We start from the raw sequence: 26550 nt of genomic DNA on the forward strand, positions 1-26550 counted from the left end.
CCCAATTTCCACCAGTACCCTGTTGGCTAACTATACCTTTGGCGGTCGTTGGTAACCCGGGCCTCAACCGATCCGGTATGAAATTTGGCAAATGTTTTATGCTGGATGCCCTTCCTAACGCAACCCTCCCCATTTATCCGGGCTTGGGACCGGCACTAAGAGTGCACTGGCTTGTGCAACCATAATGGCTGGGTTTAGGACATCCATAAATGTGAATGAAAAAAAATAACCCTAATCTGATTTCAAGTAATCTGACTGCAGACGGTATGTACAATAATTACAAATTTAGTGAAAACAAAACTGAAAAATAATGAATGGGAATCTGGGGTGACCCAGATGATGATGGGTTTCACTTTTGAGTTTTCTTTTTTCAAATTTTCTTTTAGGAAGTTTTTTTTTTTTTCTCGCCATCATTGCATTTGACTTGCTCATTCGAGTTAAAGTTATTAGAATAAAGTCTAGGGATACATTTTTGAACTTCACATGTATATCTTTAATCTATTCAATTATGCGAAGTTGCCTTGTGACAGTGACCATTGTTATATCTTGATATGCATTTTAAATTTAATTAAATTTAACTGAGTTGAATCGATTCAAATACAAAATAAGCACGTGTTTTTTTTTTTCCATGCTCACTATCATTGATACTAGGAAAATCCCCATACCCAGTGTAAAATATGGCTGTGGATTGGTAAGGGTTGTGATCATCACTGACATTCTAAATTCCACAACAGTTCTGAAAACAAAACCAGTGTTTTGAGATGACTATCACAGTCTCTGGATTTAAACTTGAAAATCTATGGTGCAAATAAATCCGGGTGGATAAACCAAAATGGGTCAGTCTTTTTCAGTTGTTTTTACTCATTCCACTATGTGTTGTACGGTGGCCGAGAAGTGCAAAACACATTAACAAATCCGAAAACAAAATAACAAATGCAAAAACAAATGAACAAATTCAAAAACAAAATAACAAATCCGAAAACACATTAACAAATCCGAAAACACAACGACAAGTCAGACAAACCAAAAAGGTAGGTATAGTTTGTGAATAGAAACTTACCGATCATTGGACGAGACACCTGTCATTCACCTGTATATCTTGAATGACAGATGTCTTGTCCAATGATCAGTAAATTTCCATTAACAAACTATACCTACCTTTTCCAGTTTGTCTGAATCAATGCACGAAACATATTAACAAATCCAAAAACACAACGACAATTCAGACAAACCGGATAAGGTAGGTATAGTTTGTTAATGGAAACTTACTGATCATTGGACGAGACACCTGTTATTCAAAATATACAGGAAGTAAATTTATTTTTTCTTTATGCTGGTAACGGAGTTACTTTATTTTTAAAAGTAACTAATACTGTAACGCGTTACATTTTTAAGAGCTCAACACAACAGCAGAAGCCACTTTAGTTTTTGATTGTGAATATATTTTTCAGCTTGTTTTGTTATTTATTTCAGAAATCCTTGTGATATATTCAGTTTGTGCTGGTCTGACTTTAATAAAATAGTGTTTAAATATTACTTTGTGTTTAAGGCAGTTTTGTGTTTGTATAGACCATAACACATAAAATGGCATTAATGGGAACATTAAAGAATGTTCTTTAAAAAAGTAACTAAAAAGTTACTTTTAACAGTAACGCATTACTTTCTGGTGTAAATAATCAACAAAGTAACTAAGTTACTTTTTGAATGAAGTAACGAGTAACTGTAACTAGTTACTATTTTTTAGTAACGAGCACAACACTGCAAACAACATCCGAAAACAAAATAACAAATGCAAAAACACATTAACAAATCCGAAAAGACATTAACAAATCCAAAAACACAATGACAATTCAGACAAACCGGATAAGGTAGGTATAGTTTGTGACGAGACACCTGTCATTCTAAATATACAGGAAGTATGAAATCTTGTAACTTTGTTTCTTGTACGTGTGTAAAGTTCTCTGTTTACTTTCAATTATTTTTTTTATTATTTCGATTAGTGCACCTTTAAATATAAAAATAACAGAAGTAAACATTGGCAAGCAATGAGAAACTGGAATTAATTTAAAGCTACTTTGAGGAAGGACATTCATATGCAGTGATTTTGGAGACGCTGCAGTATATCATGACATAAAGATTAGTTTGTACAGTTGTGTTTAAAATTATTCAACCCCCACTGAAATTGATTGTTTTGGTCGGTTTGACATTGATTATGATCATTCAGTCATCCTGCTTACAATTAAATCAAAGAGGCACGTGTAGGTCAGACAAATATAACATAACATTTATAATGAAATAACCACAAATGTCTTTTCTGAGCTCACATCATTATCAGTTTTATTCAACCCCCAAGTGACATTCAATCTTAGTACTTAGTACAACATCCTTTTACAGTTATAACAGCTTTTAAACGTGAAGCATAGCTTGACACAAGTGTCTTGCAGCGATCTACGGGTATCTTCGCCCATTCATCATGGGCAAAAGCCTCCAGTTCAGTCACATTCTTAGGCTTGCGCACTGCAACTGCTTTCTTTAAGTCCCACCAGAGGTTCTCAATCGGATTTAAGTCTGGTGACTGCGATGGCCACTTCAAAATGTTCCAGCCTTTAATCTGCAACCATGCTCTAGTGGACTTGGAGGTATGCTTGGGATCATTGTCCTGTTGAAAGGTCCAACGCCTTCCAAGCCTCAGGTTTGTGACGGACTGCATCACATTGTCATCCAATATCTCCTGGTACTGAAGAGAATTCATGGTACCTTGCACACGCTGAAGCTTCCCAGTACCTGCAGAAGCAAAACAGCCCCAAAGCATGATTGACCCCCCGCCATGCTTCACAGTAGGCAAGGTGTTCTTTTCTTCATAGGCCTTGTTCTTCCTCCTCCAAACATAGCGTTGATCCATGGGCCCAAACAGTTCTAATTTTGTTTCATCAGTCCACAGAACACTATCCCAAAACTTCTGTGGTTTGTCCACATGACTTTTGGCATACTGCAGTCGACTCTTCTTATTCTTTGGGGACAGCAAGGGGGTGCGCCTGGGAGTTCTGGCATGGAGGCCTTCATTACGCAGGGTGCGCCGTATTGTCTGAGCAGAAACTTCAGTACCCACATCTGACAAATCTTTTCTCAGTTCCTCAGCAGTCACACGGGGACTTTTCTCCACTCTACGCTTCAGGTAGCGCACAGCAGTCGAAGTCAGCATCTTCTTTCTGCCACGACCAGGTAGCGTTTCAACAGTGCCCTTTGCCTTGAATTTGCGAATGATGCTTCCTATGGTGTCTCTTGGTATGTTTAACATCTTTGCAATCTTCTTATAGCCATTGCCCTTCCTGTGAAGAGTAATCACCTGTTCTCTTGTCTTCCTGGACCATTCTCTTGACCTCACCATGTTTGTAACCACACCAGTAAATGTCTAGAAGGAGCTGAGTATCACAGTCATTTTAAAGCTGCCTAATTGGTGCTTATTAGGCTTTATTGCTGCTCCCTGATATCCACAGGTGTTTTCAATACCTGATTGAAAACACTTCATTGAACCTCTGTTCTTCAGAGTGGTAGTCTTTAAGTGTAATAATTATGAATGAAGAATTCACAAAAGAAACATTTACTACTGTATTACAAAACTAATTGATGTCATTTTAGTTGCATATGGTTCTTTAAGAAGTCCTTGTAGGATTTCATTCTGAATACAATTACAAATGTACACTAAATTTACACATACGTTCCAACTTTCTCCTGCTGCAGACTGTTGTACTTCAGACGCTTTATGGTCTGATATCCATAACTGGTTTTACCCAAAGGGTCCCCATCTAAGAAATTTCACTGTGAAGGACATTATCTTTGGAGTTGTAATGAACAATAACAAATATGACTTTCTTGTTAATAATATACTTCTAATAGGAACATAAGATATACAGGTGAATGACAAGTGTCTCGTCCAATGATCGGTAAGTTTCCATTCACAAACTACCTACCTCTTCCGGTTTGTCTGACTTGTGTATTCGGATTTGTTAGTGTTTTTGAATTTATTAATTTGATTTTTTGCATTTGTTATTTTGTTTTTGTATTTGTTAATGTGTTTTGCACTGCTCGGCCACCGTAGTATTGGCATTGCAAACTCATGTTTTTATTTCACATGGTTTAACCATGACGACTATCTTATTATCTTATATAAAATATTGGTTATTCAGTTTATATAAAACGTAATATGGTGGGAAAAAAATATTTCTGTAAGACATTATAAGGAATGTGTACATATATAGTTTTGCACATGTTTTTCCTTTTAAACTTTAATCACAATCACAGTTTCTCATTTAGGATCAGTATTTATAATGTAAAGGGCTCAATGTGGAAGTCTTTATCTTTTAGGGGATACAGGGGTAAGTATAGTATGCAGGCATCTTTTATTTTATTGGTGCATGAAAGTACAATTAACTAGTAGAATTCTGGGCATTTAGAGATTCAAACTCACAACCTGTTGTCCAATGACTTAACCACTGAGCTACCACTTCATACAAAAGCTTATGATTATCAGTGTGGTGTGAAATGTTACTGCATTTGGTACTGGCAAAAGTGAAGCATGATCTGCCACAGGGCTCTTCGATTATGCAGAGATTAGCTTCCACCTCCAAATTCACCTGCCTGTAAGAAAGAATTGAAAAGTGAAATAATTTCATTGCAAATCCCAGCAATGTTAGGAAACTGGGTTTAACCTTGATACGGCACCCCCTTAAGCACATAGAGGGTTAAGAGTGGCAGCTTGGATATCAGGGCTTGAGAACCAAATCTGAAATACTCCCCTGTATTTCCCTGTAGTGCCACTGGACCACTGGAGATGGAATGACTTGAATATATAATGGAGCGGCGCAACATCTTTTAGCATTATTTACCAAACTTTTTTTATTTTAGTCTCTACAGAAGGAATAACTGAAGTTAATCTTAATTGTTGGTTTACAGAAGAAAAGGTGCACTGATTTAAAACATTTGGAAATATAATGCTGATATAGAAGTACAGGGCGAGTTTATTTTTGAGTCCGAAATATCACTAATATCGCTGAAAACATCAATCTTTAAAAAATAATAATAATAAAGAAGAAAATCCCCCAATATCTCCTTCCACAAGATTTAATGCTGTTTTTTTTTTTTCTTTTGAGGTGCTGAAACTTGAATGTCCCTCTAATGTACGAGGTGTCATTATTTCACTTATCATGCCACTTTAGCACATCCTGAAGTTCATTCCAACAACACTCACCAAGACCGTGTATAACTTCTGTATGTTTTGAATTGCTTTTCTCATATTTGGAGAGAAAGAGAATAACGTGTATAACAAATGGCCATTTAAAGAGAAATTAGTCATTGGTCATTCAAGACAGGATGCATTAACGTTTCTGCTGATATGGAGTAAAATTTGCTGTCTGAACTCATGTGTACATTACAAATGTGATCACCAATGCTGTTCTGAAATCATTTGGGTCCTCAGATGTAAGTGTTCACTGCTTCTAATTCAGTTGAAGTAAAAAAAAAAAAAAAATAGCATCAAGAAACTACTAGAGCTACACTGCAAACTGTACGATTCTAGCAAATGGGAGTCTCTGAAAACAGTCACATTTATCTTGTATTTCCTATTAGATGGTTATAATCAACTAAATATGAGATTATAAAAACCTCCTTAAAGCAATATAGACTCTTTTAAAGTAATAATGAGGAAATAGATTTCCTGAGCTTACATTTGTTTTTGTTGTAATCTTATAACAAGGCAAATTCAATGCATTTTTACTTGCTGCGATGACTTTTTGCAGTGTAATTCAGAGAATGCAGTACGACAGTGTGAGTTTAAAAAAGTAGGTGTTCGTTCCGTTTGTCTTTTTCTCCCCCTAAGAATGTCTCAGTCTATGTTTCTTATGTTAATTCCCTCTGTAGTCTCAGCTCGGTGAGAATCTCTATTTAGAGCTCTAAATAGTTATTGTCAGTGTTTAGCATCCAACAGAAAAAAACACCACCACCACCACCACAGTGACACTGAAAATTTGCCTAAAGTGGCCCTGAATGGAAGCCAAATGAGCAAGAAAAGTCTCTTTGCAAAGAACCGTGAGAACTTTTCCATCTTCAAAAGAATTCTCTCAGCCCTAAAGACCTGATTTGGTTCGCTGTAGCTACACATATTCTGTCATTAAGCCACTTTTAATCAATGCTTTGCCAATGCTAATAATTCTAGATTTCCTTCTCTACTTAGCTTGACTTGAATATTGATAGCTGAGATAAATCGACATTCGTGATGTGCATGGATATTAACAATACAAGTGAAATTTGAACTGGATGATAAAAGACAGTAGGCTACAGTGCTTCAATATTTTTTTTCCCCAGCAGTCAAGCTGTATTTATCATTCTCAGCATGTCTGCGCAAAATTAAAAAAAAAAAGCTTTGGCTGACTGTAGAGGATCTTTTGAGATCAAAAACTCCATTAGACTTTCAAACCTTTGTTTGCGTAAAAGCCTAGAAATTGAAGGATTACAAATTTGTCTTTAAACATGTCCAAATTCCTGCTCATTCCGGTCTCATCGTCCCTGTGCCCCACCCGTCGCCGTCTCATCGCCTCCAAACTGATTTAAAAGGCCACAACCCTCAAACCCCTGTACTGTTTCCATGTTTCCGTGGCAACCAAGTCTGAGGGTTTCTTTGGATTTGCAGTGAGATGCAGCCTCATAATGGGGATCTAAATGGAACAGGAAGAGAACAGTAGGGTGGATGGGAGGGTGAGTGCGAACAGAAGAAGGAAGGGGAGGGGTGGGTAAGTAAAGCAACAAGAACAGTAAGAAAATGCATTGATAATGACATCACCCGCATTTCCCACAGCAGCCGATGCCTTAGCAGGAGCTGGGCCTTTCATTTGCTGGCTTTGGGGTTCGCCTTTCAGGAGGCCTGGGGAGGCTAGTGCACCCTTCATCTCAATAGGCTTTTTGTTGAGGAACAGAGGAGCTGTTTCTCGACCAACAGAAAGGCCTAGCTAATTCACTTCACGGTTGCCAGGAAGCCAAGGCCTGTGAGCGCAACAACAATGGCAAACTTCATTGCTTCACTTCGGTGGCCCGAGAACTCACAGCTGCAGCTCCAGAATTCTAATGGGAACTTGTTCCCTCTCTCTCTCTCTCCCCACACACACACACAATCTTTCATCTTTCTTTCTGATGTGTGCACCCCCAAATACAAACTGCATAAGAAGGAGTTGCCACAATTAATGTACATTATACAAAAATGTTTGTGTGCAAGCCCCAGTTTTAATCAAGCCCAATTTACAATAGGATACCCAGTGTACATGTGACTGTGGTTTAAATTAAATTAAAACTTCTAGATTCATGGTTAAATTCCAAATAATGCATTAAAGTTTTTAGCTTAAGGCAACAGAGGAGTAAAAACACTGTTGAGGTTAACTACTTAATTTCGCAACTCAGAAATGTCATTTCAAGTGTCCTAGATCTTTCCTTGGTAGTTGGATGCCCTCTGTTGGACTGGATGGGTAACTGCCCACACCCAACCCACCCCCCCAAACACACACACACACACACACACACACACACACACACACACACACACACACACACACACACACACACAGTGATGTTATGATTTCTCTGCAATTTGGATTACTGAAGAGAAAGAAGAAGTAGTTATTCTCATTGTTAATTAAAACACAGGAATTGCATAGACAATTTTCACAGCTTTTCTTTGCCCAACATTTTTTCACAAATTTACTTTCTTATCAACTGTTAAGACGTGGCAAGGGAACACAACATTTTGAAGGGAAGGGAAGGAGGGTATTTATAACTCATTTCCCCTTAAATGAGGGGGGACATGTGGAACTTTGGATTTTTTCCCAAGCACGCTGGACACACGCACAAAGAAATCCTGACTGTTCTCAAGTATTGGTTACTTAGGTGTGAGTAAACTAGCATCCAGACAGTCAAAGTGTGTTTCATAAGTTTATTCATCATCTCTGGTTTACAAGGGTTGTTATATTTACCAGTTTAACACTGCAGAAAGAAACAGAGGACTACAACGTCCTTTTACCAAACACGCATTGTAAGTGTATATTATTAGAGGTCGACATCAATAGCTGATTGCTGGAATTATCGTCTATCTGCAAAAATCCATAACCAATAGTTTTTTCGGGTTACATTATACAGTACGAGAGCGGCCTCTAGAGACGAATCACTGATGCCACGTGCTGTTTATTTGAAGTGTCTTTTTTATTCATTTTAGATTAAACTGTTTTTACCTATTTGGAGTGTTACTGTCTTTTTGTTAAAAATATTTATTAATAGAATTAATATTTATTTAATTTAGCACATTTTCATGATTCAGTTTGTTTTTTGTATTTTTGCAATACAGTTCAGTACTATTTTTCATTGAGTGTTATATTTGTTTTTGTTTTTTATCCAGTATCAATTATAAAAAAATATAAAATGATTGGCCAGTTTTCGGCCAGTACGAGCCAACCTAGCTGTAAAATCAACTATCGGTCTACCTCTATATATTATAGAAGCAATACATATACATACATACATACATTATTATATGTATGTGTGTGTGTGTGTATATATATATATATATATATATATATATATATATATATATATATATATATATATATATATATATACACACACACACACACACACACACACACACACATACACACAAACATCTTGTTCTTCACTGTAACTAGTTTATAAAAGGTTTGGATGTTTTGATTGAAACGTTAAACTTGTCTCAGTTCTCCAGTTGCGGTTATCTGGAAGTTGTCATGTCAACTGGACTTTTATCAGGTTGGATCGATACGTTTCACTACTCATCTAAACAGCTTCTTCCCGTTATGGAATATGATATGGTTGAGGAAATGGTGACCATTTTCTGGGGGCAGTGTGTGTAATCTGTTCTCTGGTGCTGGAGTTTTCTCACTGAGTAGTGCTAATGGCATAAATTTTTTCAACTGGTAATAATGCGCACAATTGTAGTAATGATGTCTTTCAAGCACTATTAATAAGCCTGAACGAGCAAATAAGGATTTCCTGTCATTTTAGCAGTTCGTGCAGTTCCGGTTTTCGACCAATAGGTGTCATAAGAACTCTACGCGATTGCGCAACATCTTAAAACTAAAACACACACACACACACACACACACACACACACACACATTGTGAATAAAATTAGAATTTACTTTAAAAAAGTTAAATTTAGTTGAATGGCTTATATAAATGAGGGTCTCTACAGAGGATCCATCACTGACTGTGTAAAGATGACATACTGGGTTTGATGGGTTGAGCAGGCTGATGATCAGCTTTTTTTGAAGCTGTTGAAAGTTAATGCTTATGCTTACTTAAAATGCTCTATGCACAAGACACTCTATTTACAAAATACTTTATCTTATACAGCGGGGGAAATAATAATTTGATCCTCTGCTGATTTTGTTTTTGAATTTACCCCCTTACAAAGAAATGAACAGTCTGTGCATCGTGTATTTTCGCCAGAGGAACTGGTTCCCTGTATATCTGATACTGACAAAAGCAGAAGGAGGAACTCGGAATGAAGCGCCATCTCATTCAGCCAAACCCACTGGACAGGGAACAAAAAGTGAAAAAGTGGGACATTCTGCAATGACCAAGTCAATCATTCGACCTGAATCCAACTGAAAATGCATTTCACCTGCCTAAAACAGGACAACTGTAATTAAAGTACTGGCAGAGTGTAACTTGGATGAAGCACAATATTTGGTGATATCTATTTGCAACTATTTCTAAAAAGGTCCATTTCATGTATGATCATGTTATAATTTGCAGTTTGTTACAACTGTTTTGAACTCTTAACACATGACTGCAGATATGATTACAATGATTTAATGTTTTCTTACCTGTTCAGTAACGAGCTGTTAATTAAAACCAATATTGCTGCTGTCGCTACATCTCCATACTCTCTGCCTCACACTCCCACAGGGTTTCGTCGCCACCTTGTGGTAGAAGGCTGAACTGAAATATAAAAAAACCTCTCAGGCCTATAATCTATAATCTGTTCGGAAAACATATTTTACATATTGTGTTTTTACTCTCCCAACATAAGTCTGTACGCACTTTAACTGTAAGCAACAACACGAACAACTTCTCATTGATAAATAAAAGCGAAATGAAAGAAAAAAAAAAACAATTCTAAGTTGGCATCAATTGTGCATTTGTGAATAAAAACCCAGACCCCTGGAACAATGAGGAAAAACACTGACCACTCGGATTCTTATTTAATATGTATAAAAATGGCATTGTACAATGCATTGCGATTAATTTGTGGTGCTATTTTGTCATTGCTATATGATATAAATAGAAATTTAAAAATGATTGAATGAAATGAATGAGGTCTCACATTCAAGTTAGATTAAAAAAAAACCTGCCTGAAGTTTAGTGATGTAAGCAGCTGTTTCACTTTCCACCAAGCCACAAGGTAAACATCTGTTTGCTAAAACACCAATTTTAAAAATAAACGCATGTTTTTGAGAACTGCGAAATGTACACACGCTGCTTGAACCAATGGTTTATTACAAAATTGCAAGACAGAAATTTCATAAATTTTCATCTAATGGCAAACACAACACAAAAAACATACACCTCATATTAGATGTAGGCCCGCTGCGTCAAAAAAACTAAACAGCGGTTAAAAACAGAAGGTAATGATATGGACATGACCCATAATGGGGAGAAAAGTGCAGAAAACAAGGAGCAACCTGTTTACTTGCAGAAGGAGGTTGGAGGCAGAAAGAGACGAATAAGATTAAATGAATGTTTTTACTAAGGGAATTTGACCCTCAGCTTTCAAGGTGAACAGATGAACCTTTGCAAAACAAACAAATGAAGAGAAACTCGGAGTACCAAGCGTATTTTTGTTTTTTCCTTTGTTTTTCTTTTTCCCCCCTCCACATAGCAAACATCATTCCGAGTCCAATATCAGGGCTGTGCTTGATATATGCAAATCAACACCTCTGGAAAGATTCATAGTTCAAACACGCAATGGCTTTAAAATGGCTTTAAATCAAGTTAGTCACTGCTACTTAACTTCAGTTCAAACAGTAGATGGTTAAGCAGATGATCAGGTTTTATGAACATTGAAGACAGAGAGAAAACGGTGCTGAGGTGCACAGTCGAGAGAGATCCAAATCAAGTGCATGTGTACAGTTGCTTCCTAAAAGCTTTGGTGGCGCTCAGTCACTGACAGCATCGTGCAAGTTCGTGAACATAACTTTGAGATAAATGCGAACTATATTGACAAATACTGTAAATCAAAAATTTTAAACAAGTGTGATGAGTACTGGGTGGTTTTTCTTATTTATTAAAAAAAAAATAAAAAAAAAATAAAAAGGCATTAGTATTCTAAACTTTTAATCCATCATGGCCCGGTTTTTGCTCTCTGTTATGTTCCATTCCAAATTTTGTAGGTATGTAGTGCTTGTTCTGTTTCTGTTTTTCTGTTAAATCGATAGTGCAATGCCTGGTGAAGTATGAAATCCCCTGGTTATTTCTATAAATTATTCAAAGTTATTATTCACAAATCATTCACACGTTATATCTTTCTTCATGGCATTTCTTTTTTTTCATTTTTACACATATGCACATATTTAAAATGTATATATATTTATTTATATATTTATATAATTTGGTGAGTATATTCGCTCCAAAGATATTTAACATGCACACACTCGCTAACTCGTATGAAGTCACCGTGTTTTTTTGAATGCATTCCTGCTGATGGATGCGTCACAAGTGTCGCCAGTTCTGCGTAACCCATATGGATTCGTGGTTTGAGAAATGGACAAGTAACCTTTAAGAAACGTTCACGCTTTAATCAATCAGACGAAGGAAGAACAGTACTAGAGAACCAAGCACTGTGCAGAGCAAATTCTGACTCCAAATCTGATTTGTCAAACATGGAGGAAAAAAATAATAATTCTTTCAAGAAGGCTTGTCTACTTGGCAGCTCAGAACACACAACCAGTTCTCCAAATATTAAGTCAACATTCAAATTTGAACCAACGAATACAAGTCACTGAGGGTATGTATCATTTTTTTGTTGCTTTTTTTTTTAATAAAAACCATTTGCCAAAAGAGAAGTGAAAATATGAAGAGATTTGATGATTCTATTTGTTGCTCTAAGTAGAGAGGAGAGGCGAACAGGATCTCTGGTCAAAAAAAAATGTCCAATCATTGAATTTTTGTCTAGACATCATACCTGAAAACCATCCTTTTAATCAACTGCTCCGTGTCTTTTAGTGAGCTGCTAGCCACACAGATTACTAGAGACCCAATAACAGCAATCCTCACATCCAATTATTATTTACCATTATTAACCAAACACTTTTTCTATTAAGTACTTCACTTTGTTTTTCAGGTGTGTTTAGTGCAAGTGTCCGAAATGTTCAACACCTGCAGTTCTAATGTCAACTGTTTTGTTATGAATGACTACAAATAAGAAGGTAGACATAAATAACTACAGAACCAGCAAATCTATTGCTCTGCCATTAAATTAACTGTCCCTAAACGTGTCCAAAAAGGGAATGTCAACAAAAATGTACAAATCTTTTACTTTACACTGCCAAAGATGGCCTGGACATCCTCTAGTAACACCCCACCAAAAAAAAAAAAAATTAAATGAAATGAAAAAGAAATGAATTGTATTTTGATGCCTATTGCTGACAACACAGCCAGCGACATCACACCCACTTCACAATGAGAGCAATGCCAAATTATCTGTCCTTTAACAAAATAAGAAACATTTTGGAGAAAAAAAAAAAAGTTAAAAAAAGGAGGGGAAAGGGAAAAAAAAAAAAAAAAAAAAGAAACAAACAAACAAAAAAAGAAACAAATCGAAAGGACTTTTCCATAAGCTGTGCTTGGACAGTCCTGGAACATGAGGGCCTCTCAGTCGGACTCAGACTCCAGAGGTGCGCTCTCGTCGATCATCTCTCGTTTACATTGTTTAGGTGCCTGCTTTAACCCAGAGTGGACCTTCTTGTGGCGCGAGAAGCTAGATGAGTGAACAAAGGTCTTCCCACAATGCTGGCACTCGTAGAGCTTGCCAGAGGCATGCGTCTGCTGGTGCTGCTTCAGGTTGGACAATCGCACAAAGGTCTTCTTGCACACGTTGCAGGTGTAGCGCCGGTCGCCAACGTGCGGCTGCTCGAACTTGGCGAGGGCGACGCCGCAACCTGTATACGGCGGATCGTCGTCGACTAACGGCAGCCTTTTCTTGCCACCTTTGCGGCGTTTGTTCTTCTTGCACAGCGTGTAGTAATTGGGTTTGTCACGCGAACAGAGCTTTAGGCGGATTTTCAGGTCCGAGGACTTGTCCAGTGTGTCTCTGCCCTGGGCATAGGAATTGAGCAGCTGACGCACATGAGACACTTGGTGCTTGGACAAGTTGGTGGATGTGCTGAACACCATGTCGCATTGTGTGCACTGGTACTGCTTCTCACCCATGGAATATTTGCTTTCCGTTTGCTGCGACTTCTTCTTCTTTGACCCACGACCAGACGGGCGATTCTGATGGGTTACAATGGGCACCGATGTGGGCGTCGTGTATAGAGGCTTCAGCTTTTTGTCCAGGCCCTTTTTATGAATCAGCCTGTGGCGCGAGAGGCTCGAGCTGTGGTTGAACGACTTGCCGCATGCATTGCACGTATGCAGTCTCTTGATTTTGTGGCACTTCTTATGGATTGCCAGGAGCCGCTTGCCATTGCATCGCACGCCACATAAGTTGCACTGGAGGAGCTTTTTTCCGTCTTCTGACTTGACACTCACTTTAGACAGAGGTGAGGTGGAATTGGTCAAATGGTCACCTGTAGAGTGTAGATGCAGATGGCGAGCCAGGCTGGACGAGTGGCTGTAGCTCTTGCCACAGATGTGGCAGTTGTACGGCCTATTTCTTGAATGAGAGCCCCCTTTATCCCAATCGCTGTCCGAGCCATCGTCTTCTACTTCTTCTTCTTCCTCCCCGAGCTGGGTGCTCACAAGCACCGTGTGTTCGTCTACATCCGAGACGCTCCTTACTTCCTCCTCCTGTGAGGCGATCAGGCCGGTTTCTGTGTCCTCGCAATCTGCGTACACGGCCTCGTACGGGACAAAGAACCTCTCCTCCGACTCGTTTTTAACCAGCTGGTCAGGTGGGAAGCTTTCGTCCGATTCCCTTTTCACGCAGGAGAGAGTAAATTTAGAGCCAACCTCGGCCCACTTGACCACATACTCAATGGGCTGGGTATCGAGTTCCACTGTGATAAAGTCTGCACCAAGAGCATCTGGTTCAGATGAAGTTAACTCAGTTCCTGTATCCTCCATCAGGCCTGCTCTTAAACAGTCCAGTCTTGTTTTTTTTTGCTTGCTTGCTTAAGCAATTCTCTGGGTTTCACGGCCTCAATTCACACCTCCGTAATTCCTAGCAGAAAAAGACAAGACAAAAAAACTGCCTATATTAATCATAGCAGGAATATTACTATCACAGTCACTGTAGTCTGTCATTAAAGTAAAGGATAGGAGCAAACTTATATTCTGTTGCAAGTAGAAAGAGGAAAAGACACAGGATTGAATACAGGATGTAGGCAAACAAAAGGCTCAAAGTGCAACCTCAGTGCGACTCAAACATTCAGCTTTTTAATGCCTTCTACTGTACGGGGTTGAGAAAGGTCAGTGTGGCCTTGGTTTAGCGTTTCTCTGCATGGTTTACAGTGAGATTTCAGCTCGAAATGTGGAGGAGAAAACGAAACAACGTGTTGGACCGGAGTACGGAGTGTGTGAAAGGGTCACGCCGAGCTCCGGAGTGTAAAGCGAAAGCGGCTCCGTCCGCGCACGACAGCGTGAGGCTCATTTCCTCATTGCGCGGGGCCTCGGCGCCACACACACACACACACACACACACACACACACACACTTACTGCGGTGTTTATAACGTGGCTCGGCTACCGCGGACACGGACCCGCACGGTGACGTCCGCGTTCCCCCCGTGCTCACCGTCGTTTCGCAGCTCCGGGCGCGAAAGCGAGACGTCAAAAGCCCGCGTTGGTGGAAGCGAACCAGCGCAAACAAAGCAATGCAGCGCCATATACAGGAAATACAACAGAGGGAAGCCCACGGCGCGCGCGGTGCATCATGGGTAGCCCTGGATTAAAAGGGCTGCTCTGGTAGTAGACTCACTGCAAAAGGCAGAAACGGGGGGAGAAACACTGCGTGTGCAAAAAATAGTCTTTTTAATCACGCACTGGCCACGAGAACGAGCATAAACATGAAGCATAAAACAGCAACGAATCTTCCTAAACATCCCGGCTGACCTTGTCGCGAGAGAGACAGAGAGAGAGCCAGAGAGAGAGACATCCCTCTCACCGAGCACATCTTCCTGGCCTGGGTTCAATCGGCCCGCCATAAAAATACTGCTCTCCAGCTCTCCAAATCCAATCACAACACAAAAAATGTCTGTCGAGTAAACCCGAGATACACTACAGGCCTCGGAGTGATGATTATTTGTGGTATTTAAGCGCATTACAGGGCTTTGGTTGTCGGCTTTATCGAGGCTTTGACACACTGCTCATCTATCTCCTGCTGAAGACAGAGCTGTGTACACGCCGTGTTTCTGTGCGTTAAACCACACACACACACACACCACCGTCATCTCCATCTCCATCCCCCTGAGTACCAGGTCACATACCAGTTCGGACATTTATTACAGGACGACTTACCGATCCTGAGACACATAGGCGCCTTAAATAAGGACGAATTGCAGAAAACTAAATGCCATATGGTAAATGTGTTTACACGCTACGGCTGGAGGCACGCAGTGAAAATACAGATGGAAATTCACAACAAGAAATCGGAAACCAGGCGGCCGTGTTACACGTAAACGCGGCGAGGACATCATGTTTTTCCCCCACCGTCATTGTACAACGCCGATTAAACGGCTTGGGTGCAGAATGTCCGCATAGGCGTTCAGGGGAAGGGCAAAGGAAGATAATGCAACTAGAATTGAAAGTCATTACCGAGCATCTGCCCTGAAAACAGCCGTATTATTTTTTTTTTCTGGTCCTCACAGTAATCGCACTGGTCGCTGCTGCCGCACCTCTGCCAGATCATAAACGATGTCGTCATGACTGTCAATTTAGGCGTTTTTTTGCGTTATATCGCCGATCTCGGTAAAATGGCCGTCGACTCCAACCTGCATCATTTGACGTAAATCGTTTTGCGGCTTGTCTAGGGGATCTGGCCTGAAAACGGAGCGTGCCTGTCGTAAAAGAGTGTCGTGAACGTCGCATGACACCCGTCTCAAAACAATTCCAGTGCACACGCTGGTATGCGAGTGGTAAATTGAGTTTAGTTACCGTGCACTTGTCATTTCATTTATTTATTTTTATTATAAGAAACACACACACATTTATTTGAAAAAAGTAGTCTGTGATGATAGATTGCTTTACGGCATCCTAACGAGAGGCTCGGTAGCAGACTTGAAGGCTGTAAATAGATCATTGCTCGCTTGAAACTTGTTTGTTAAAAAATAATAATTAAAAAAAAAGAAGTAAAAAGGTTATTCACGTGTAAAAGGTGATATTTGTGTTTTGTGCATATTTTTTTTTCACACGTCCCAAATTGATAGTGATATCAGTCAGACTGTACAGGTTGTGAAGGAAGTTAGTGCGTTCTTTTACTGTGTAACTTCACCTTCGGTTGTTCCTATGACGTTTCTTCCTTCAGGTCTGGGTACAGGGGAGCAATAACAGAGGGGAGATGGATAAGGAGTCTGGAGGATCACCTACCCCTGGCTCAGGAGGAGCTTTTGCCAGTTTATTCAGATCTCCAGCTCCGGCTTATTCAAATTCAGAGCTCGCCGGTGTGCCTTGTAAGTAAATTAAGTCAGGCACAGGGACAAGCGTCATCGTCCTGACCACATTCTGACATATTGATATGCTCAGTGATCAAACTTTACTTAATTGTTCCATAAAATATCGATTTTAACATTGTTGCAGAGGGATTTAACTATTCGTTCATTTATTCACTTTGAGGTGGTCAGGAATCAAGATCACTTGGCATGAGGCAGGGATGCACCCTGAATACCCTGGAGAAGCCGGTTTATTACTGAACTCTATTCACACATGCATCGGCACAAATACTTTTCAGTCCACCTACAGGCTGTATCGGAAGCTAGGAGGAAACCAGAGAACCCTGTGGGCACTAATGCAGACATGGAGTGAACACACATACACACATGTTTTATGAATGTTTATTTGTAAATAATTGCTTACATATGCATTCGTTTCTTATTTATACAATTAGCATATAATAGCTTGCAGTGCCAAAATCCTTTTGACTTAAATGTTAGCTTATATATTGGCATATGTCTTGCATTAGTTTTGCATGACTACCTGCTCACTAATAGTGCAAAATTACACCTGGCACCCAGTTCAGATAGGAAATGAAAGTTGCAGCCTGTAGAGGTTACACAAAGGCAAAGAAGGAAAAAACCTCAATTCTACAAAAAAGGATTTGACAATATTCTGGCATTTAGAATTTGTGCCGACTAACCTACAAAGGTTAGAGAATTTCAGAGCATTGGAGCCTACAGAAACCCTGCATCAAGTATTGGACCAAGGCATTGTGCATTCATCCAGGGTTTATTACCGCCTCATGCCCCGTGTTCATGGGATTCTGATCTTCACTGACAATATGTTGATGAACTGCATTAAAGTGCTCTTTTCACAGTGTCTGGTATGAGCCCCCTCTCACCTTATCTCAATGTGGACCCCAAGTATCTTATTCAGGTGAGATTAAAACCCATGTGTTTCTAGAGGCTCCAAAACAACAGCATTCATTATACTAGTATGTTTTCTGGGAAGCTGGACATGATTGTTTATGTTATTACAAATGTAAATGCTCTTCAGGATACAGATGAATTTATTTTGCCCACTGGTGCCAACAAGACAAGAGGACGCTTCGAGTTGGCTTTCTTCACTATCGGCTCATGCTGTATGACAGGTAGGCTTGTTTTTCTTTTTTTTTTCCATTTTATTTTACTTTTCAAGTCTTTATTGTGTCGGTACTCTGTGTGAGTGTTTGTGCACCCCAAAAAGGAGTTATCTACAGTTAGATACATTTAGCTCTTATAAAGGACATACAGCTATGAAAGTGACAATTCAGTAGGTCGTTATTATGCATAATTACATTCCAATTGCCTTAATTACTATCGTGTGCTAAAGAAATGACAGACGGATTTAAAGAGTACATAATTTCTAGGCATAGCAGTATAATTAAAGAAATAAAAAAATTGCAAAGTAGTACATAAAATGTTATTTGCAGTTATATTGAAGAATCAGCAGCATGCATACATTAAAAATTAACTATTGTGTACATGAAGGATTCCGATTAATAGCCTCTTTCCATTCTACCAGTGTGAATTCAGTTTCGTTCATTAGCCTGTTTAGTGGTTTAAAAAAAAAAAAAAGAAAGGATAACACTTTGAACACTCAGGTGCAGTGTTTGGTGCCATCACTGGATTACGAATGGGACTGTCTGAAACTAGGAATATGGCCTGGTCTAAACCTCGTAATGTCCAGTAAGTACCATTCATATTCTTATAAACATACATCAGACATGACTTACAGTTTCCAAGGCTTTTAAACAAGCAGTTTCTAAGTCTTTTAAACAAAAGAAATCTCACTTACTCTCTCAATATTTAATATTTAGTGATTTAACACAAACTTATAACCAAAACAATTTAGAACACATACATTAGTCAACATTAATTTGTTAACTTGATAACGCATTGTCTTTGCTTAAATTTGTATGACAGAAATGCTTGACTTCCGGTTTTATTGTCTACTACTTGTTTGGGGTTTTTTTTTCTCTAAATTTCTGTTTGCAATTTTGTTTCATGTTAAATGTGTAAATAATAAATCTTTATTCTATCCAGCCACTAGAGGTCAGTATTCACTGTGGGTTTGTAATTTTGGACCCCGGATGCGCCACACCCTATTTTTGAAAGAATGTCTGATTATACATAATTTGTTTATTTTGATGGTTATGTGATCCACTTCATACATTTAATTCTGCTGATTTATTTCCAGATAATAGAGCAGTCACAGTGTTGTTTTAAAAATACACATCGTCCCATACACACATTTTCTCCAACTTACCTACCATTATATTCCTTTTGCAAATCAGTATCTGATTTAAATTAGTAGCCTTTCAGGTAACCGCAGAGTAAATGTGCGCTCACCCATGTTTTCTCGCTTGTTAATTATCCAGGTTGACCAATTTGTTAAACGATGCAAATGCTTTAAATATTGAGACAAATTATTACACATACACACCCTTACAGAAAATCAGGAGCTTCCTCAACTAGTAATTTTTTTAGTACTTCATTTCCGTAATGTGTTTTTGTTGAATAACAAATACAGCAGACTAGAAAACTTGTAACCTTTTATTCAAACCAAAAAAGCCACTCAAATGTCATCTGTCCTTTGGTGTATTGTGTATTTATTAAACAATGTGGTTTTTGTAACAGTTTATGTGCCAGATTATATGTATATTTAATGCTTTGATTTGGTCTGAAAACCTCTCTAAAAAAATACTTAAAAGTAAAAAAAAAAAAAAAAAAAACCTATAAAACAAAATAAGCCTCAAGAACTATACAGCTCCACCCATGTGGATTTTTTTTTAATTTGCATAATGTGCAAAACCTACTTTTGGGAACTAGTCCTAGGATTTTTGGGACTTTTGACCAGTCTTTACTAATTTGATGCCATGCTACTCACATGCTGAAATATGGGTGTGATCTTCCCAGTCTATACAAGAAAATTGGAGCCTTATTTATTCAAACAGGTTTTGCGTTGATGCATAATCTTAAAAGGTAGCTATTTTAAATGCAAAGCTTGGGGTGTGGTTAGACACAGGCGGTGGAGCAAAACTCTGATAACTGTTTTTCAAGAGCCATCGAACTGAATCATAATAACAAGCAATTAACAGTCCAACCAAAACTGACATTTTGTATGCATTTAGGTGCGAATGTATGTGTGAATTTTGATGATTGATTGATTAGTTTAAATATATGGCTGCCAATAAGATTAAAATTAAGCTATCATTATGATATTTGAACAGAAAGTTTAGGTACAGACCCACTGGTAACTTATGCAATCTCATTTAAAGCATCTTAAATGATGCTTTAAATCTTTAATGATGCTTTATCTTATCATGTTAACATTTCTAAACAATATGCCAACATTCAGTCAGTTCTGATGCTTTATGTTGCGACTTCATTTAATTATTATTGTTTCATTCTAGTATGACAGCTCGTTGACACCCAAATTTATGTCAGGAGATAAAAGGTGTAATGTATTTAGTGTTTTCTTTTTAACACATTTATTAAAACATATACATAAGCCTATGTATTACTAATATAACTGTGTAATGTATTCTGTGGGTAAAAAGTAATTATGTAATTGTATAAAGAAATAACAGTAATCATGTATTTTTGTGTGGTAGTGTAGAATTTCAGAGCTAAAGATGTATCAGAGATATTCTTCATGTAGTGTGTCAGAAAATGCATAGTAACGTTATTGACCACACGGACATGATGCAATGAGGTAAAACAGAACTTGTCATTTGATCATCTGTTTAAACAGCAGCTTGAACACAGCTGTGTTTGTGGACAATGTTCGTCACCTCTCTGAGCAGAGCAATCAAATGGAAGTATTTGTCATATCGATTATATATGGTCATGCGCTTGCACGTAGAGGGCAAAAGTCTGCATGCATTGCTTCATGCACAATATAATCAAATAAAATATTAGGATGATAGACACATTGTGATCAACAATAAACTGCAACAATAAAAAGCACACTTAAACGATATACTTTAAAGGTCTTGAATTCTGTAAATGTTACATGTTTACTTACAAATTATTAGTATGATATGCTACTGTGTAAAACAAAAAAAAGGACCAAAGGATAATCCCCATATTCACCCGTTTATCAGTTGTGACTTCATTTGTCTTTTATTAACGTGTATCCTGTGTCCATTTGTAGATACATAATTTTAATAAAAGGACGTCACTTACTTTATCCATTAGAATCCTAAACCTGGTGACTCGCCAGGGAGCTACATGGGCGAACACTCTGGGCTCAGTGGGTGAGTACAGTTACTGTCCATATGAATAATATTGTTTACAATTTCCAAAAATTGTGTTTCTGGATCAGGGATGCAGTCGATCTAAGGAATGCACACACATTCACACACTAATTCACACTGATGTATATGACTGGGTGATATATACATTTTTGCAAAGTAAAGAATTTCATGATAATTACTTGACAAACGTTTCTGAGATATTGTTGTATAGATGTTACAATTTTGTACATTTGCAAATTAATTGGATAAAAACTGAACAAATGCAATTGATTTGATTTGATGATTTTTTTTGTAGACATTTTGTCAGACTCAGTTTAACAGTTTTGCAGACCACTTATAAGTTAAAATAGATAGTACTGTTAATGCATCATGTACCATAGAAATGTTTTAAAGTATCGTGATACAATATCTTTTGTCGTATTGCTCAGGCTTCATTTAGCGTAACCAGTTCTCCTTCCTATTTGCATGTTTTGGGGAATTCCACGTTAACTATGGAAGAAGATTTGATGAATGGTTTTTACGTCACAAAAACATGGAGCTTTTTAAACAAGGCTTTGAATGTCCCCTGTATTTAATGGGAAAAGTCTTATTTTCAAACATTTTCAAGTTTTTTATTTTATTAACATTAAAAGGTTCAATTAATTGAGGCTTAAATTGTCTGTTTTATAGACACACAGCCAGGATAATTATTTCCTCTTCCTCGTGTTAATATAGTTATGTATTTTCTGTGCTTCCTTTTTTCCCTATTCATATGGTTTGTCTTATGATTTATGATTCATTTATGTAATGACTTTTACATTGTGTAATTACAATAGAACAGAAATATGAAATTTGCATTCAAATATACAATATGCTTTGTCATTTTTAACAACGGATTCTCTTCCCGAGCCAAATCTTAAATCCTAATCTTAAATCTGCACTTAAAACCTACCTTTTTAGGATAGCTTTCAGGTGATTTTTCTATTTTCGCGATGTCTCTGTGGTGTTTATTTTAATTATTATTTTTATTTATTTATTTTCCTCCAGTTTTTTCAGCTTTGCGAAGTAAAGTTCAAAGGCACTATATAAAATAAAGATTATTATTATATTATCACACTGATTAACAGATCGTTTTGTGTAATATTGCCCTGTACAAAAGCAAACTGTGTGAACTATTTCTAATAATAATAATGAATGTAATATTGAATTTTTTTTTTTTTTTTTTTTTTTGTCCAGAACAAATCTAACATGGCATTTAGAGCAAAGATAACATAACGTGTATGTGTGTATATGCACAGCTCTATTATACAGCACATTTGGTGTAATCATCGAAAAAATCAGAGGAGCAGAGGATGATCTCAACACAATGGCTGCTGGCACAATGACTGGTATCCTCTACAAATCTCCAGGTAAGGAAACAAGGGGTTATTTCTAACAAAAATAATAAATTCTGTCAGGAATAATACAGAATCAAAAAAGGCAGAAAAACAGGTGGTACAAAGCAACTCTATAAGCTCTGATTTATTGCTGGAACAGTGTATGTGGATGAGCAATTGATATTAATTTCCCTGGTATTTCAATATTTTCTCGAAATGTGGTGTGTGTTTCACATATCGGTGTAGCAAATGTAGATTAGCATTTGACTTGGAGTCAGATTATGTTGTCACGCAACAAAGTCACAAGTGTCTCTAAAATGATTTTCCAGCAAGTTGATGCACATCAGCTGTATGTGTGCGTGGGTTGCGTTTGGGGTTTTTTGATATCAGTTTCATATTTTTACACTGCTGTGGGGAAACACAAAGAGAAAACATGTGCTTAAATCTTCCCAATTACACTTGAGGAAGTTGAACTGAGGAAGTGTACATTACAACAGTAGTTGCAATTAGTAGTTTATACAGTAGGCGTTGTACACATATACACGGCCCTCTTTGAAATTCTTATTTTTAAATTTAAATCTTTTATCTTTTGCTGTACATTAAAGACATTTGATTTGGTGTTCAAAAGGTTAATATTTCTATGTAGTTCTGCTCTGAAAACTTTTGCCCCTGCACCTAGTGCAGGTTGTTGATGTTGTCACTGACTGTTATTTCAAGGGTTTTCTTCACAGCTGTTACAATATTTCTGTCAACATCTACTTTTGTTTTCCTTGGCCAAACTGTTTCGTGCCTGGTCTGGTATGTCAATAGTTTCTTATTTTTAAGGGCATTCCAAATTTTTGTTTTGGCTCTGCCCAGTACTTGGCTCAGCTTTAAAATATCTTGCTTTTCTCCCATAGACAGCTCTCTGGTCTTCATATTGGTTTATCCTTTTTAACAACAAATGCAATGGTCACAAGCAAAGACATTTTAGCTCAAACTAAAATAACAGAGCTAAACACAGAGCAATGAGCTAATAATAAAGTTAACACATTGAGTGTTTGCAGATGAATAGAAATAGAAGCAAAGAGGAAAAGACTTAATAAAAATGAAAAGGATCTGAGGTTTAGATCATGTGTCTTTGTTATTATCTGTGAATAGCTGGTGTGGCTGCAGACACCTTGTCCTTCAATGCATCTTTATCTAAATTGTACCATAATTAGATCTTTGCCCGATGCATTCGCACTTGTACTCAGATGTCCCTGCAGTTAGACCGAATGAAATCTAAGTAGTTAATCATGCATCAGTGCAAATCTGTAGAAAACCGGAACAGTGTCTTTCCTCGTTTTAGTTATTTCATTATTATGATGTTTCCTGCAAACCAAAATCAGAAGTGTCAGGTTTTAATATGCAAAATATGTACCATCCTGAAATCCAATTTTATTCAAAAAAAAGCAGCAACTCTCCTTGTTTTAAAGGACAAGATGAGGTGTCTGAATTTCATTTTATTACATTTAAAATATTATATGAAGCACTTTGTTGCTGAGATGATTATTAATAGAGTTATTATTATTCATTAGTAAAGCCCAAGCTCATTACAGAGGAGCTGGTCTTCGTATACGTTCCTATGAATAAATGATTCTGTTCTGCACAAGGGAAAAAGGGCAGCTCATTTTTTTTGCCAATCAGCTGAAAAGAGAGGCCAAAGTTCCTTTGATAAGGCCGTCACGAGAGCAACGAACAGTGCAGCAGATTTCGCTTTGACCTCAGTTACCACTACTGTCAGTCAACCTGCACTTTATTACTGATAGGTTCAAGTTCACATTTTGCTCTCACATGCCACCAATCATGTGTGAATTGTTTTGTTTTTCCTAAAGACAGGAAACTGGTAGAAAGTACAGTAGTTAAGCTGTTAAGCCCTTTTTATAAGCTTCTTGCGATTTCTTTTTACAAGAAACATCGAGGTCAAAGTCTCTTAGAGCAAATGATGTTTACTTGGAACATGTCTTTGTTTTTAATATAAAATGACAGCTGGGTAAACAGACGTGCAGGTGAGAGACAGGACCATGGAAAGTTTGGGCATTGACTATTGATTAGGTTTTTTTTTTAATGCAATTTGTGGGAAACTACTTTGTGGAAAAAAGATTTAGGAGTAATTGAAGGTTCTGTTTGTAGCTTAGAACACATTTGTTAAGGAATATTGGAGAAACATAGGGAGATATATAAGGAAATATACAAGGTATAGCATTTCTCTATTACAGACCATTGTAGGCTTCATTCACTGGTTTTACAAATAAAAAAAATAGACTACCAATAGAGTAAATAGAATAAATAAAAGTTTATAATTGTTCTATGTAATAGTGACTTTATTGCTGACATGATTTGATGTAAAGCTAACTGTATGTACACTCTAAATCCAGCACTATTAGGTAGACAGAATAGGCAGAGGCTTGAAGACATTAAATAGGTTGTGGTTCATTCAGCAGTTATCAGGACTCTCCCAGTGGTGGGTGTGGAGCACATAAAACGCTACTAGTGAACCCTATCAGTCTTCACCCTGTTGCATTTAAGAACTCTGGCTGGTTAAACTCTTCTGGTCATCTGGACTTAGAGTTTTATGAGGCACTAAATAAATTTGGGCAGGCCACAGCTATCCACTGAACACTTCAACAGATATTAGCCAAAAATATTATTCTAAAACTAGACTTTGATTAAATGTTTAGCTGTGACAGTAATGTGACCTGTATCAAGATAGTTAGAATAAAAGCTGTGGGCTTAAACCATAGATTCTGTTATTTCTGGTGCTTCTGTTTTCATTTTTATGCCTCTGCCAAACGTTCCATCAGAACTTCTAGCTAGCACAACTAATCTAAATGGAGATTGTCACAACAAGGTTGAAGTCGTTTCCCCTGTATGAAGTCTATTGAAAGTCTTTTCAGCGAATACATATTAGTAACTAGAAGGATTAGAATATGTTTAGTTCTCCATGTTGGAAATATCTATTAGGATCGACAACATCCTTTAAATACAGTGGTGTTTGTGTTTTTTACAGGGGGTCTACGTGGAGCATTTCGAGGAGGTGTGGTTGGCTTTGCATTATCAGGACTCTACGCCTTGTACAATAACTGGGACCATCTGAAAGGCAGCTCTCCCACTCGCTACTGAGAAAATAGGGACAAGGAAAGACGATTTGCATTGTATGGTGTCATAACCTGGCATGTGATTCAGTCCTATGAGTCCATTGTTTCATTTGGAATCCTCTGGGATTGTATCATTATTTTCACTTTAACAGCTGATATGTTGTAATTTATGTTCTTGACAAATTTGTGGGTTTTTTTCCCTCATGAGATACTTAAAATTGAGTACCTCATTGGGAAAATACAAAAACCTACAAGGCATTACTTGCAGGTTGTGAATAAGACACGAAATATACAACGTAGGTTTGTATATAAAATAAAACCTGGAAGTAATGCTCATTTATAAGTTTTCATTTCAACCAGAAACCAGGGGGAGTACAATCTTTTGCAACTGTGTTGTTTTCTGAGGTTAAAATTGATTTACAAAATTTAGGGGGGGGCGGTTTGGGTTCCTGCCATTAATTGACAGTGAACGCTTCCATTTATATTTGCTATAATTACATATAATAACTGGTTAACTCTTAATCAATACCTTTAATTGTTTATATGCTAAGAAATACAAATGAGCTTGTTCTGGGTCTAACTATTGATTCAAATAGTAAATATTATTCCATGTATTGAAGCCCACATTGTTGTTTGTTTAAAAATATAATCAACTGGATGCTAATCTTTTTGTCAAATATTCCATGTCATTAAAATACAGGATAATGGAATAATTCGAGGAGTGTATGACTAACATTTCTACACTGTTTGTCGGTTTAGACAGATTTGCTTGCTTTGGAGACATGACTTCATTTTTGTAGACATTGTGCCAAGTGTTTAATCTTTTAATTGCTTTTTGTATCAGCACTACATGCAATAAGGAGGAAATTGCCTTCTAAACTAAGCAGAAT

General features: G+C 37.6%; 2 protein-coding genes across 9 annotated transcripts; one reads left to right on the forward strand and one right to left on the reverse strand.

The window, feature by feature from the left end:
- Positions 1 to 11852: 11852 nt before the first annotated feature.
- LOC124401738 (zinc finger protein 93) lies at positions 11853 to 16191 on the reverse strand. 4 transcript variants are annotated; one of them, XM_046874175.1, is made up of 2 exons: positions 16050 to 16191; positions 11853 to 14458 (listed from the first exon to the last, which is right to left on the reverse strand). In XM_046874175.1, the coding sequence occupies exon 2, from the start codon at positions 14359 to 14361 to the stop codon at positions 12949 to 12951; it is 1413 nt and encodes a 470-aa protein (XP_046730131.1). In that variant the 5' UTR covers positions 14362 to 14458; positions 16050 to 16191; the 3' UTR covers positions 11853 to 12948. The 4 variants fall into 4 exon arrangements, with proteins under 4 accessions (XP_046730131.1, XP_046730149.1, XP_046730123.1 ...); XM_046874193.1 differs by lacking the exon at positions 16050 to 16191 and adding an exon at positions 15753 to 16029; XM_046874167.1 differs by lacking the exon at positions 16050 to 16191 and adding an exon at positions 14955 to 15134.
- timm23b (translocase of inner mitochondrial membrane 23 homolog b (yeast)) lies at positions 15500 to 26376 on the forward strand. Of its 5 annotated transcripts, none has more exons than XM_046874279.1 (8): positions 15500 to 15648; positions 16759 to 16903; positions 17764 to 17822; positions 17943 to 18036; positions 18529 to 18613; positions 21128 to 21186; positions 22464 to 22574; positions 25573 to 26376. In XM_046874279.1, the coding sequence occupies exons 2-8, from the start codon at positions 16792 to 16794 to the stop codon at positions 25683 to 25685; spliced, it is 633 nt and encodes a 210-aa protein (XP_046730235.1). In that variant the 5' UTR covers positions 15500 to 15648; positions 16759 to 16791; the 3' UTR covers positions 25686 to 26376. The 5 variants fall into 5 exon arrangements, with proteins under 5 accessions (XP_046730235.1, XP_046730225.1, XP_046730198.1 ...); XM_046874269.1 differs by lacking the exon at positions 15500 to 15648 and adding an exon at positions 16250 to 16358; XM_046874242.1 differs by lacking the exon at positions 15500 to 15648 and adding an exon at positions 16294 to 16369.
- Positions 26377 to 26550: the final 174 nt, after the last annotated feature.

This window comes from Silurus meridionalis, chromosome 2 (assembly GCF_014805685.1).
Source record: "Silurus meridionalis isolate SWU-2019-XX chromosome 2, ASM1480568v1, whole genome shotgun sequence".
NCBI classification, from domain to species: Eukaryota; Metazoa; Chordata; class Actinopteri; order Siluriformes; family Siluridae; genus Silurus; species Silurus meridionalis.